This window comes from Oryx dammah, unplaced genomic scaffold, assembly GCF_014754425.2.
Source record: "Oryx dammah isolate SB20612 unplaced genomic scaffold, SCBI_Odam_1.1 HiC_scaffold_29, whole genome shotgun sequence".
NCBI lineage: Eukaryota > Metazoa > Chordata > Mammalia > Artiodactyla > Bovidae > Oryx > Oryx dammah.
The window spans coordinates 73,022,060-73,036,587 of NW_024070213.1; the positions used below are offsets into that span (position 1 = coordinate 73,022,060).

Here is a 14,528-nt window from a genome sequence, read left to right on the forward strand (position 1 = left end):
CCTCTGTCGTCCCCTTTTCCTCCTGCCCCCAATCCCTCCTAGCATCAGAGTCTTTTCCAATGAGTCAACTCTTCGCATGAGGTGGCCAGAGTACTGGAGTTTCAGCTTTAGCATCATTCCTTCCACAGAATACCCAGGGCTGATCTCCTTTAGAATGAACTGGTTGGATCTCCTTGCAGTCCAAGGGACTCTCAAGAGTCTTCTCCAACACCACAGTTCAAAAGCAACAATTCTTCGGCACTCAGCCTTCTTCACAGTCCAACTCTCACATCCATACATGACCACTGGAAAAACCATAGCATTGACTAGATGGACCTTTGTTGGCAAAGTAATGTCTCTGCTTTTGAATATGCTATCTAGGTTGGTCATAACTTTCCTTCCAAGGAGTAAGCGTCTTTTAATTTCATGGCTGCAGTCACTATCTGCAGTGATTTTGGAGCCCCAAAAATAAAGTCTGACACTGTTTCCACTGTTTCCCCATCTATTTCCCATGAAATGACGGGACCAGATGCCATGATCTTAGTTTTCTGAATGTTGAGCTTTAAGCCAACTTTTTCACTCTCCACTTGCACTTTCATCAAAAGGCTTTTTATTTCCTCTTCACTTTCTGCCATAAGGGTGGTGTCATCTGCATATCTGAGGTTATTGATATTTCTCCCGGCAATCTTGAGTCCAGCTTGTGCTTCTTCCAGCCCAGCATTTCTCATGATGTACTCTGCATATAAGTTAAATAAGCAGGGTGACAATAGACAGCCTTGACGTACTCATTTTCCTATTTGGAACCAGTCTGTTGTTCCATGTCCAGTTCTAACTGTTGCTTCCTGACCTGCATACAGGTTTCTCAAGAAGCAGGTTAGGTGGTCTGGTATTCCCATCTCTTTCAGAATTTTCCACAGTTTATTGTGATCCACACAGTCAAAGGCTTTGGCATAGTCAATAAAGCAGAAATAGATGTTTTTCTGGAACTCTCTTGCTTTTTCCATGATCCAGCAGATGTTGGCAATTTGATCTCTGGTTCCTCTGCCTTTTCTAAAACCAGCTTGAACATCTGAAGTTCATGGTTCATGGAGTTAGGAATGTTATTTGCATGAGGCTTACTTCTAATAGCGAAACATTGATTTATAAATTAAGAATTTACAAGAGTAACCAAAATGTTAGCAATGGAATTTGGCTGAACAACATAGTGTTTTACTATATACCTATCTGAACAACAGGCAGTGTTCTTTTGTGGAAAGTGTATATAAAATAATCTTAAGGGAAAAAGACGAAGGCAACATACAGAAGGCACATAAAGCAACTTAATGACAAAAAATTTAATGAAAGATTGGAACTCATTTTCAGTTTAGTCAAATGTTCATTCAGGTTTTTTTTTATACTTGCTCAAATTCAAAATAAAATAGGAAAAAGTTCCGCTTTTGGCAATAGTGCTAATCCCAGTTAGTCCTGAGCAATGTCTTTAAGTAATGTCATTTCACTATTTTATTGCAGATTAATTCTTAGGACGTCAGAATGTCCCTCTTCAAACATAAGAAAGAAAATTTTAAAGTTAGTGAACCAATAAACATTTCCTGTTTTCCACATGTCTCAGAGGGTGGAGCTCCCAAACCAGTCGCATAAGAAGGAAGTGAAAAGATGTTAAAAAGCAGGGCCAGCTCCCCTGGTCAGCCTGGAGGTCTGGCTTCTCAGTCAACATGAAGGTTCTCCTTATTCTGGGGCTTCTCCTCCTTTCAGTCGCTGTCCAAGGCAAGGTCTTTGAGAGATGTGAGCTTGCCAGAACTCTGAAAAGATTTGGAATGGATGGCTTTAGGGGAATCAGCCTGGCAAACTGTAAGTTAACTCTTTTTCATCCTTTCAAATAGTTAGCCAGGTGTAGAACAGATACTAATAGAGGATGAACAAAAAGAAAGGGTCTTTGAGTGAATGTTTTTTTCTTTCTTGGAGGGTTTATACACTTCAGTTCAGTTCAGTTCAGTTCAGTCGCTCAGTCATGTCTGACTCTGCGACCTCATGAACCACAGCACGCCAGGCCTCCCTGTCCATCACCAACTCCCGGAGTCCACCCAAACCCATGTCCATTGAGTTGGTGATGCCATCCAACCATCTCATCCTCTGTTATCCCCTTCTCCTCCTGCCCTCAATCTTTTCCAGCATCAGGGTCTTTTCCAATGAGTCAACTTTTCACATCAGGTGGCCAAAGTATTGGAGTTTCAGCTTTAGCATCAGTCCTTCCAATGAACACCCAGGACTGATCTCCTTTAGGATGGACTGGTTGGATCTCCTTGCAGTCCAAGGGACTCTTAAGAGTCTCCTCCAACATCACAGTTCAAAAGCTTATACACTTACAATGGTTAAAAACATCAACTTGTTCTTTTAGATTCAGATGTACCAGGTGAAGGAATGAGGCATGGTGGGTCAAATTCTACATCATTCTAAGCATGCCAGGTTCCCATGGACTCCTCTAGTGCTACTGAATTTGACAGCTGGCACATGTAGACTGACTATAAGATACATTTTAGCACCTGGGACATGTCTGTCAAGCCCTTGTTTTTTGATTCTAGCCATTTCCAATTTGAATCTTGGGTTCTGAATAAGGCAGTATTTTTCTCATTTTTAATCCCCCTAACATGATGTTGCACTTTTAACATCAAGGTTTTTTTTAAATTCCATTGAACTCTTAAAACAGGGATAGTAGAACTATTTCCCCTCAATCAATATCTATATAAGGATCCCTGAAATGCACCATGAAATGACATTTTATTATTCTGACTCTAGTTCATTAATTACTTTTCATTTTTTTCCACAGAATTTAAGATGTGCCCTAAGGAAAATTTCCTTTTTATTTTAGTCCGTATTTGTCAATGTCATCACTGTAGTTTTCATACTGAATTCAGACATTTCTCCTCCATAAATATTTTTGAATGAGTTAGCCAATGGCTAGATGGATGGATGGATGACCCAGCCTTTCCTATTCTATGATTCTTGTCTGCATTATAATTTGATACCCAAATTCACCTTCGGTATCATAATTTTCTTTCTCCCAGAAAATCCTTATTTTTTTCTAATAAAAAGCATTTTTCCATTAGCATATGTATCTGCTGCTAGTGACCAAATCCACTCAACAACTCTGTTGATTTTTCTGTTCTAGGCTTAATCCTACCTGGGTGGTAGTAGTAAGGAAAGTGTAATAGCAATGGAAGATATTTTTAAAAATATGTTATTTTTTTCATTTGTATTACCAAATCATTTGCTAATAAAAGAATTTTCTGAAGGGACCTTTAACACCAAAGTGTTAAAACACTTTACAAGTAAAATGCATCTTTATACTTGTAAAGTAAGTCATTAGTAAAATAGAACTAGTTAAGTAGAACTGATTATGCTATGAACTGTAAGTCACATGATTCGCTCTTTATTACTCAAAATATGTTTTTTTCAGGGATGTGTTTGGCCAGATGGGAAAGCAATTATAACACACAAGCTACAAACTACAATAGTGGAGACAGAAGCACTGATTATGGGATATTTCAAATCAATAGCCACTGGTGGTGCAATGATGGCAAAACCCCAGGAGCAGTTAATGCCTGTCATATACCCTGCAGCGGTAAGACAAGATAATGTGGAGTGATGGCACAGGACTCACCTGGTTATTCCTATTGAGTTATCCAGGAAGTTCGTTCAGGTTTTTCCATAAACATCTTATGGGAAAATTGGAACAATCCTATAGGTCAAGATTCAATAGAAATCTTGAAGGGTTCATCAGGGACCTATAAAAACTCCATTTTAATATCTAGAAACTCTATTCTCCTCCTCCTAATTTCTTAAGTTTCTAATCATAAAAGTTTGCTGTTTGCTAACATACAGGAGTTTCTGGAATGACCTATCACTTTATCATAACTGGACATATTGATACTTTGTAAAGAACAATGCCATTCCTCCTACTTTCCTTGTTTGGGGAGGATTAGCGATAATTTTGTTGGGTGGTCTTTTTTTAAAAATCTACCCTCCTTTATTGGAAAACAAAAGAATTACTAGTTAATCAAAGTGGAGGAATATGCGTGGTGTTTTTTAAAAATTTTTTATACTTTTTACTATAAAATATTTTAAATATATGGACAATTAGAAACATTACTATAATAAGCATCAAAATGCTCATCACGTACTTTAACAGTTGTTAACATTTGGCATATTTACTTCTTTATATATATATGAACTTCTTTTTGCTGAGTGATTTTAAGGTGAATTAGAAACATTATGACATTTCATTTATAAATCTTTAGAATGAATCTCCAAAAACACAGCTCCTATGTAAAAATTGTCATTCTAAGTTAATTTATAAATTTGTTTAATTGAGGTGAAACAAATATTCTATTGATTTCCTTTTAAAATAGAGAAAGCATGTGGAATCTTTTTTTAAAATTTTTTAAAAATTTATTTATTTTTTATTGAAGGATAATTGCTTTACAGAATTTTGTTCTTTGCTGTCAAACCTCAGTGTGAATCAGCCATTGGTACACATATATCCCCTACATTTTTTTTGAACCTCCCAAAGCATGTAGAATCTTTAGTGCCTGAAATATTGGAGAAATATAGCAGAATTGATACTGCTAAATTTTTAAATATTACAAATCCTAATAGTGAAGATGAGTCTAAGAATATACTTTTGTATCCAGTTAATTTATTAAAAAAATTTTGTATTATAGAATAACCTGTTGTCATTGAATAAAAATTCTTACTACCCAGACATGTATGACCATTGGGAAATTTTGGTATCCACATGTTCTTTTGGAATACACAACAATCCCAGACATGAATGTAAAGCTATATTATACACATTTGTACCCACATAACAAAAGTGAAATTGTACTATATTCACTGCTTTACAATTTTGTCTTTATTACACAAAATTATTTTTGTCAACAAATACCAATCCTTATTGTTTTTTAAAGATGAATAGACTTTCACAATATAAATACTCTATAATGTATCAACCTAACTCTTACTGTTAAACATTTAGGCTAGTTCCATTTATGCCCTTTATTAATTGCTATGAAACAGTTTGTATACATGTCTTTCAGTACATCTCTTATTATTTCTTTAGGATCAATTTCCAGTGTTGAATTGCTGAGCAAAAACCTGCTAGACCAGTTTCTGCTTGTTTGTCTTTTTTTTTTTTTCAATAGTTCCTAGTAAAAAGAAAACCTTCTATCATGCTAATTAATAATTCCAGAGCTTCCAATGACTTTGGTAAATGAGAAACAGATGCCAAATGGGATGGAATGAAGAGTTTCCCCCAAATCAACAGATAAATGGACTCTTAAAAATTATTTTAGTTGTTCTTTCCTCAGCCTAAGAGAATAAAGCTGACTTAGCCTAAACTTAACATTTCTATGAATGTTATTTTCACTTCTCACCTCTTTTTCAGCTTTGCTGCAAGATGACATCACTCAAGCTGTAGCATGTGCAAAGAGGGTTGTCAGTGATCCACAAGGCATTAGAGCATGGTATGTGTTTTTTTTTCCCCTTTCAGTTTATTGAGATGTAATTGACATAAAGCACTATATAAGTTCAAGGTGTATAGCATAATGATTTGACTTACATCAGGAAACAGTATCACAATAAATTTAGTGAACATCCATTATCTCACATGGATACAAAATTAAAGAAATTAAAAAATTTTTGTGTGGTGAAAATTCTTAGGATTTACTCTCTTTTTAACAATTTTCATATATAAAATATAGCAGTATTATATTTATCATGCTTTATATTTGTTTTTGCTCTTTAGTTACTAAGTCATGTCTGACTTTTGTGATCAATAAACTGTTGCCTGCCAGGTTCCTCTGTCCATGGGATTATTCCAGGCAAGAATACTGAGGCAGGTTGCCTTTCCCTCTTCCAGGAGATCTTCCTAAACCAGGGACTGAATTTGTATCTCCTGCACTGCAGACAAATTCTTTACTGCTGAGCCACCAGGGAAGCCCCCTGCTGCACATTATATCCCTAGTATTTATTTATCTTATAACTGGAAGTTTGTAGTACCTTTGACTGCCTTCATCCAATTCCCCTTCCCTCACTCTACCCAAATTCTCTTGTAGTTACCTCAAGAGGTAACCACAAATTTGACCTCTTTTTCTATGACTTTCTTGCTTTGTTTGTTTGTGTTTGAAATATAATGGATGTACAACACTATGTTAGTTCCCATTACAGAGTGTGGTGTGTGTTAAGTATTAAAGGAGAGAGCTGTTTTATCCTATTGTTATAAAAGAAGTGAGAGAATATTTCCAAAGATCAAAGTATGGTACTGAGAACTGAAAATTGCAGCTTTAGATTCATGCTAAATGGTGTATAACATAGAAACAATCTACTTTAACTGATTCAAAATCTTATTCTTTAACTCTTCAATTTATTTTTGGGAATTTCTAGAGGTTTTAAGATTCTCCACCTTATACCAATTCCTTGTCATATCTTGACATTATTTTTGGAATTAAGTAAATATGGAACACACTTTGCATTTGTGCTGCGAACTACACAGGACTCAACATTTGCACTCAGATGTTCTGTGCCCTAGTGAAGGTTTGGGGGAGAGGTGAAGTCCTTGGTATACATATCTCCAGTTAATAAATAGCAATACTTGGATCTGTCTGTAGCTTTTATTTCATGTATTGATAAACTATGTTGTTTTCCCAAAGGATTTGAAATATATGTAATACAGTGAAGCTATGTTTCAACCTGATTACCATTTGTTTCATCTTTCTCTACAGGGTGGCATGGAGAAATCATTGTCAAAACCAAGATCTCACGAGTTACATTCAGGGTTGTGGAGTGTAACGCTAGAGTTTTCACTTCAACCCTCTGGAGTTTTTACTTCAACCCATTTTGTCTCTTTTTCATATTAAGGAAGTAATAGTTGAGGGAAAGTTCATACTTTCAAACAAATAATGTTTTTTTACAGAAGAAGGAGCATGTGGTCTTTCTTTTAAGATACTTAATGTTTACTTCATGTATTTATTATTTGATATTAGGCCCACAGTGTATTTCAGTTTAATAGACCTAATGCTGGTGAATATTTGTCTAAAATCTTAATTATCAAATATATATCCAGAACATTCAGTTCTTAAAGAAATAGCACAGACTTAATCTTGAATCATACAAGTACTCCCCAATATTCAACAAAAATATAGCAAAATAATATCTTTAAACAATCTAATCTTAGGCAAAATCCCACCTGTGTAGTAGGCATGTAACACTGTCATCAGTTCAGTCATCTCCCAAAACAGTAAAAGATAACCACTCTTTGTTGGGCAATATAAAATGTTAAATGGAGCAGAATGCCAAATGACTAAAAATGAAGAAAGCCTGATTTAAGAATTTTGTTTTCATAACGTGTGACCTTTGTTTTAAATGTTGTCTTAAAAATGTTGCATTTACACAGCTTTAAAAATAAGCTCAGAATTTATGTCAATCACTTGTAGCCCTTTTAAAGAACTCAATTGTGCATCTTGCTGTCATGAAGGATATAAAGATGGATTAGATGAGCTGTTTTTTCTTAATGTTATAAGCTTAGTTTCATGCGTTATGACAAATTCAGAGGCAGAAGAGTTTGTAAGTATTGAAATCATTGCTAGTTAATCACAGGTGTGAAATCATGAATGCTATAAAAAGTACATTTTCAGTAAAAGCTTTGCAATTTATACTTTGTCTTTCTTTGTTAAGTCATTTAGTGTCTCTGAAAAAAATACATACATATATATTTGAGAAAAAGATGATCTGACACTTAGTATTTCCTACATCCTCACCTGTACCAAAACAGCGAGATTTTTTTCCTGTGTGTATATTCTCTTTAATCATAGAATGCACATTCACATTAAGTAACTAATTTTTTCCTCAATGAATTTAATCATAAAGAGATAGGGTATATATCATCTTAAAAAGAAAGCTCTTACAAAAACCAAAAATAGCTAGATACTGCTGAAGAAAAATACATAAGCATGCTGACAGATCTCTATTTTTAAATTTTTTTAGCCATGCTATTAGGTTTGTGGGATCTTAGTTCCCTGACCAGGGATTGAACCTGCATTCTCCACAGCAAAAGCTTGGAGCCCTAACCACTGGACCTCCAGGGAATTCCCCTCACACTCAATTCATAAACACAAATCTCAAATGGGCCCTCTAATCAGCCTGGCCATCTTAGTCACTTCTCTGAAATCCTGTATTGGTGTCCCAATTCCTCAAAATGCCTGTCACTATTTACTTGTCTCATTTCAAAGTCCTGCTGCACACGCCAACCACTGGCCTTCCACACTCTGCTCGTGGTAGACGACCCAGCCTCACAGTACACTGACAGAACAGAAGCAACTCATATAAAACCCTCCCCTCCTGGCCACCGTAACAGAGCTCATGTCTTTCCGTGGGCCCACCCTCCCTTCCTTCCCCTTTATCACTGGGATGAAGGGCCTTGCTCCTGCCGATGGCAGTGTCTCCGCATGCAGTCTTCATCACAGCCCTCTCACTACTCCAGTTTAGGCTGAGGGTTTCCTGATCCTGAGTTTCTCCCTCTTTGCTGGATCATCCCCTTTACTGTACGAACTGCCCTGGTAACCTTTCATCTTGCAAATAGCCCTCCAGGTACATCATTTTAGATTCCCTTTTACCGCAACTGAGGCTTCCCTGTTGTTCAACTGAGGCTTTACTGGTTGCTGGCAATGCAGGAGACCTGGGTTCGATCCCTGGGTTGGGAAGATCCCCTGGAGAAGGAAATGGCAACCCACTCCAGTACTCTTGCCTGGAAAATTCTGTGGACGTCTTTAGAGTTACTCTGAGTGAACTCCGGGAGTTGGTGATGGACAGGGAGGCCTGGCATACTGCGATTCACGGGGTCGCAAAGAGTCGGACACGACTGAGCAACTGAACTGAAAAAATAACTCTTTAGAAAATCTATTTGAATTTATATGCTTTATAATTGTCATTTGGCATTTTCTCACTGTATTTCTTACCTACTTTCTCTATCCACTTAAGTCTTTAATTTCTTTAGAGTTACTCTGAGTGAACTCCGGGAGTTGGTGATGGAGTTGGGGAGTGAGGAGCCTGGTAGGCTACGGTCCCTGGGGTCGCAAAGAATGGGACACGAATGAGCGACTTCACTTCACTTCACTTTACCGCAACTATCTTCCTGGTGGCTCAAGAACCCTGAAGCTTCTCCACAACAACTGTGGTGGTGGTGGTGGTTTAGTCGCTGAATCATGTCCAACTCTTGCGACCCCATGGACTGTAGCCTGCCAGGCTCCTCTGTCTATGGGGTTCTCCAGGCAAGTATACTGGAGTGGGTAGCCATTTCCTTCTCCAGGGGATCTTCCCAACCTAGGAATCGAACCTGGGTCTTCTTTACTGCAGGCAGATTCTTTACTGACTGAGCTATAAGGGAAGCCCACAACAGCTGTACCATTTTATATTTCCATGAGCCATGCATGAAAATTTCTAGACATTTTGATTAAACTTGTTATTTTCTCTTTTTCTTATAATAGCCGTCTTGTTGGGTTTATAGTATGACATTGTGAACTATGATTTTATTGATTTATTTTTTCCTTGAGTTCTATCTGTTTTTGCCTCTTGTAGTTTGACACTATTGTTAGGCACATACACATTAAGAATTGTTATGTCGTCTTGGAGAATTGACCCCTTTCTCATTATGTAATGAATGTACTTCTTTATCAACTGTGATTTTTTTTTATGTCATAAAATGGGCTTTCATGTCTAAAAATATGGAATGCTTCACAAATTTGTGTGTCATCCTTGTGCAGGGACCATGCTCATCTTATTTGTATCATTCCAATTTTTGTATATTTGCTGCCAAAGCAAGCACCAGCTGTGATTTTTAAAGCAACTCATCTTTAGCCAGTCTTTCTAAAGCATTTAACAAAATTTTCTTTGAACCAATTGTGTTTGTACTCATGTTTTGTTGGTTTACATAATATTAACCTATGAAATCATAGGAAAAAGTGCTATTGATACAGTTTAGGAACACATGCACTGAGTCTCATGGAAAGTAATTACTAATAGAAGTTCCTGGACATAAATGTGTGAGTAAGTCAGTTTTATAGACAAACTGTAATGCTAGGGTATGTGTTATTGTTGTTCAGTGGCTCAGTTGTGTCTGACTCTTTGCAACTCCCATGAATGGCAGGTTATGTGGAGGGTATTTTAATCAGTTCTTATCATTGGATATTCAGGTTATTTCACGAGATTTTTGATTTGTATAAAGGATACTATAATGAATCTCTTTATAAGTAAATCTAAATGCATTTTCCAAAAAGCAGTTTCTTGTGGTGCTTGATTTAATAAGTATGAGCAATTGAATTTTTGTTTGTTTTTTCTTTTTTTCTTAATTTGATTTTTTGTGGAGTTTTTCTGTTTATCTGAACAATTGAATTTTTGACACATGAAGTTACTCTCTAACCTTCACCACAGCTGTATGTGAAAATGCATATTTCTTCACATCTTTTTCAGTAATAGGTGTCTTAAAATATACTGAGTTTTAGTGGTGAAAATTGGTATTTTTAAAATATTTTGTGTTTTTTTTAATGTTAGCTTTAAACTCGAACATTTAAAAATATTGTATTTAAAAAATTTTTAAATGTTAGCGTGCTGTTATCTAGTGACAACTTTATGTAAGAAATAAAAGAATAAGTCATAATTTAGTAATTTCATCTTGTAATTGAGGAAACAATTAAGTGTATGCATTCAGACCCCAAATAATATAACCAATTAAGGGCAAACTCAAGAGCTGAAAAATCCAAGCCAGGTTCTCATCCAAGATCTGAAAGATTCCTTTCTTTACCATTGTCCCTGTTAAGTCACAGCAGTATAGTCAAACCAAAAGATCAGATGATGATGAGAATATACTCTGATTATTTTGATGAAAGCTGTTAATAAAACCTTTCTATCTTTATGGTGAAAATCTTTCTAAATTTGCTTAGTGCACATAAAAACAGAAGGGAAGGAATTTTGTAGCAACATATTTTCTATTTATATATAGCTTAATTAGGGAATATCTTTAACATCTCTTTGAAGAGTATCAGTTCAGTTCAGTTCAGTCAGTCGTGTCCTACTCTTTGCAGCCCCATGAATTGCAGCACGCCAGGCCTCCCTGTCCATCACCAACTCCCGGAGTTCACTCAGATTCATGTACATCGAGTCAGTGATGCCATCCAGCCATCTCATCCTCTGTCATCCCCTTTTCCTCCTGCCCCCAATCCCTCCCAGCATCAGAGTCTTTTCCAATGAGTCAACTCTTCACATGAGGTGGCCAAAGTACTGGAGTTTCAGTTTTAGCATCATTCCTTCCAAAGAAATCCCAGGGTTGATCTCCTTCAGAATGGACTGGTTGGATCTCCTTGCAGTCCAAGGGACTCTCAAAAGTCTTCTCCAACACCACATTTCAAAAGCATCAATTCTTCGGTGCTCAGCCTTCTTCACAGTCCAACTCTCACATCCATACATGACCACTGGAAAAACCATACCCTTGACTAGACGGACCTTAGTCGGCAAAGTAATGTCTCTGCTTTTGAATATGCTATGTAGGTTGGTCATAACTTTTCTTCCAAGGAGTAAGCGTCTTTCAATTTCATGGCTGCAATCACCATCTGCAGTGATTTTGGAGCCCAAAAAATAAAGTCTGACACTGTTTCCACTGTTTCCCCGTCTATTTCCCATGAAGTGATGGGACTGGATGCCATGATCTTCGTTTTCTGAATGTTGAGCTTTAAGCCAACTTTTTCACTCTCCTCTTTCACTTTTATCAAGAGGTTTTTTATTTCCTCTTCGCTTTCTGCCATAAGGGTTGTGTCATCTGCATATCTGAGGTTATTGGTATTTCTCCCAGCAATCTTGATTCCAGCTTGTGATTCTTCCAGTCCAGCATTTCTCATGATGTACTCTGCATATAAGTTAAATAAGCAGGGTGACAATAGACAGCCTTGATGTACTCCTTTTCCTATTTGGAGCCAGTCTGTTGATCCATGTCCAATTCTAAACATTGCTTCCTGACCCGCATACAGATTTCTCAAGAGGCAGGTCAGGTTGTCTGGTATTCCCATCTCTTTCAGAATTGTCCACAGTTTATTGTGATCCACACAATCAAAGGCTTTGGCATAGTCAATAAAGCAGAAATAGATGTTTTTCTGGAACTCTCTTGCTTTTTCCATGATCCAGCGGATGTTGGCAATTTGATCTCTGGTTCCTCTGCCTTTTCTAAAACCAGCTTGAACGTCAGGAAGTTCATGGTTCACGTATTGATAAAACCCGGCATGGAGAATTTTGAGCATTACTTTACTTGTGTGTGAGATGAGTGCAATTGTGTGGTAGTTTGAGCATTCTTTGGCATTGCCTTTCTTAGGGATTGGAATGAACACTGACCCTTTCCAGTCCTGTGGCCACTGCTGAGTTTTCCAAATTTGCTGGTATAGTGAGTGCAGCACTTTCACAGCATCATCATGTACATTTTAGGTATATTTAGTACACATTAAAATTTCAATGGTAGAAATAGCCTATTGTTACATAAGTCCAGCTGAATTCTAGATCAAGCTACCATCATAACTTGATAATGCTTCTAACAAATGTTTAAGCTACTTAAGGTATATCTCCAAAAACATTAAAAGTGCTACTTTAAAACAATTGATTTCATATTTAGATCTGATGATTCATTTGAATATGAGTTGACTTGAAGGGGGAGATAGTCCATTGAGGCTGTGGTGGTAAGAGATAGTGTTTATAACTAGTCTCCTGGTCTATCAGATTGTCAGCAAGAAGGAAAGAAGCATGTGTAGCTTGGAAAAGCATATTTTAAAACTACTATTGCTTTGATGTGTTTTATTTCAAACTTTCAAATAACATGAATGTAAAACATAAGGTTTATATATATCAGAGGTGAGCTTATGACACTACTTTCTCTCAGAATAGCCTTAAAATACAGTACGGCTTAAAGGAAGATGACTGCCTGGTCAGCAGTGTCCCAGGGCAATGGAATGGGTGTTGGGAGAAGTGCAGTTACCAACAATGGTCAGTAACAAGATAAGCATTCTGAAATTTGAGTTACATGTGAGGCTACACAAAAGTACATTCTGTGTATTCGTTTTCTTAGATGGGATGCAGTGGGTGATACAATCAATGTGTATGGATGTAGACAGAATAGTCACCCTCCCTCACTGAGCAGACTCTTCTGGAGTTTTCTGCCTCTAGAGCCATTCTGGGTGAGGTTTTGCACTTAGTAATATACCTGTGCCAAGCCATTTCTATTCTCTTTATGTGATGTGGTACATCCTTTTTTTCAAAAACTGTTTTGAAAAACAGCTATTCATGCTAATGGATTCCAGATTTTGGAATGATGACCTCAGTTGGAGTCTGCTTCTTGAAGAAATTAGCTAAGATGGAGATGACCAGAACAAGCCTTCTTGGGAGAGAATGGGGCCCTAGCATAGTGTTGGAAGCACCTACCACGAGGTGGGCAGGCCAAGATGGGGGTTAGGGTAGCTGATATGTGGGTGGCAGTGAATAGTATCTTCCAATACTTGAAAAGCCTTAATTACCAATTACTGAGTGCTTACTAGATGCCAGGCACTCTTCTAGGGCCACATGGGAAAAAAAGATACCTTCATCTCAAGATTAGTGAATAAATGAAAAGATAATTTTTGTTTGAAACAGTAGATATTTTCATCAATCTGGGGACTCCTAGACTTCTGCTGGGCTTCCCTGGTGGTTCAGTGGTAAAAAAAATCTGCCTGCAATGCAGGATACCCAGGTTCAGTCCCTGGGTTGCATACCCTGGAGTAGGGAATGGCAACTCACTCCAGTATTCTTGCCTGGAGAATTCCATGGATAGAGGAATCTGGAAGGCTACAGTCCATGAGATCACAAAGAGTCGGACATGACTGAGTGACTAACACACACAATCTTGTTACTGAGTTCTTTTTGGATGTTATGGAGCTAATTTGGCTAAGGAAGATATAGCTCAGGAACTTCACTTTTTGAGTGCTTTTGTATGAGCACGTTTCAAGGTTAGTCCCAAAAGAGGTGTTGCTGCAGTATTTAGGATATCTTGGGAAGAGGGGTTTATGTGAAGTCAAATATGGTGTTCAAATCAGAATTTGTATAGTTAGCATCTCTCTCCAGGTAGGAGAGATTCATTCACATTGACAAGTGTGCTGACCACAGATCTAGGAGCTAGACATGTATCCCTGGGTGTGACAGATAACATCCTTCTTCTCTTGGAGCTTATGTTTAATGCAGAAAGAGACAATGTCGAATATACCAATTTGTGTTAAAGTTATTAAGTGAAGTAAAGCAGGGTATTTTTTATATAGCTTCATCAGGGAAGGCCCTTATAAGGTGCAGTTTGAACAGAGATGCAAAGACAGTGGGGGTGTCAGCCATGTGTATATCAAGAAGACCATTCTAGTGGAGGGAATAGCAAGTGCAAATGCCCTAAAGGGTAAGTGAAGCAGCAAAGGATAGGAGAATGGTTGGAAATGGATTTTGGGAGG

General features: G+C 37.3%; 1 protein-coding gene and 1 non-coding gene across 2 annotated transcripts; one reads left to right on the forward strand and one right to left on the reverse strand.

Annotated features, from left to right (window-relative positions):
• Nucleotides 1-1,484: 1,484 nt before the first annotated feature.
• On the forward strand, nt 1,485-7,687 carry LOC120857726 (lysozyme C, kidney isozyme). Its single transcript, XM_040233432.1, has 4 exons — nt 1,485-1,827; nt 3,434-3,598; nt 5,420-5,498; nt 6,756-7,687. Exons 1-4 carry the CDS (start codon nt 1,692-1,694, stop codon nt 6,820-6,822), a joined length of 447 nt encoding a protein of 148 aa, XP_040089366.1. The 5' UTR covers nt 1,485-1,691; the 3' UTR covers nt 6,823-7,687.
• A 2,059-nt stretch (nt 7,688-9,746) lies between these two features.
• LOC120859013 lies at nt 9,747-9,849 on the reverse strand. The gene has a single exon (XR_005720028.1). It is a non-coding gene; the product is annotated as a U6 spliceosomal RNA (small nuclear RNA).
• Nucleotides 9,850-14,528: the final 4,679 nt, after the last annotated feature.

Coding starts and splice junctions, on each gene's coding strand:
- LOC120857726 (XM_040233432.1), top strand. CDS start 1,692: ATGAAGGTTCTCCTTATTCTGGGGCTTCTCCTCCTTTCAGTCGCTGTC. Junction 1,828..3,433: donor GGGAATCAGCCTGGCAAACT/GTAAGTTAACTC, acceptor TGTTTTTTTCAG/GGATGTGTTTGGCCAGATGG. Junction 3,599..5,419: donor CTGTCATATACCCTGCAGCG/GTAAGACAAGAT, acceptor CCTCTTTTTCAG/CTTTGCTGCAAGATGACATC.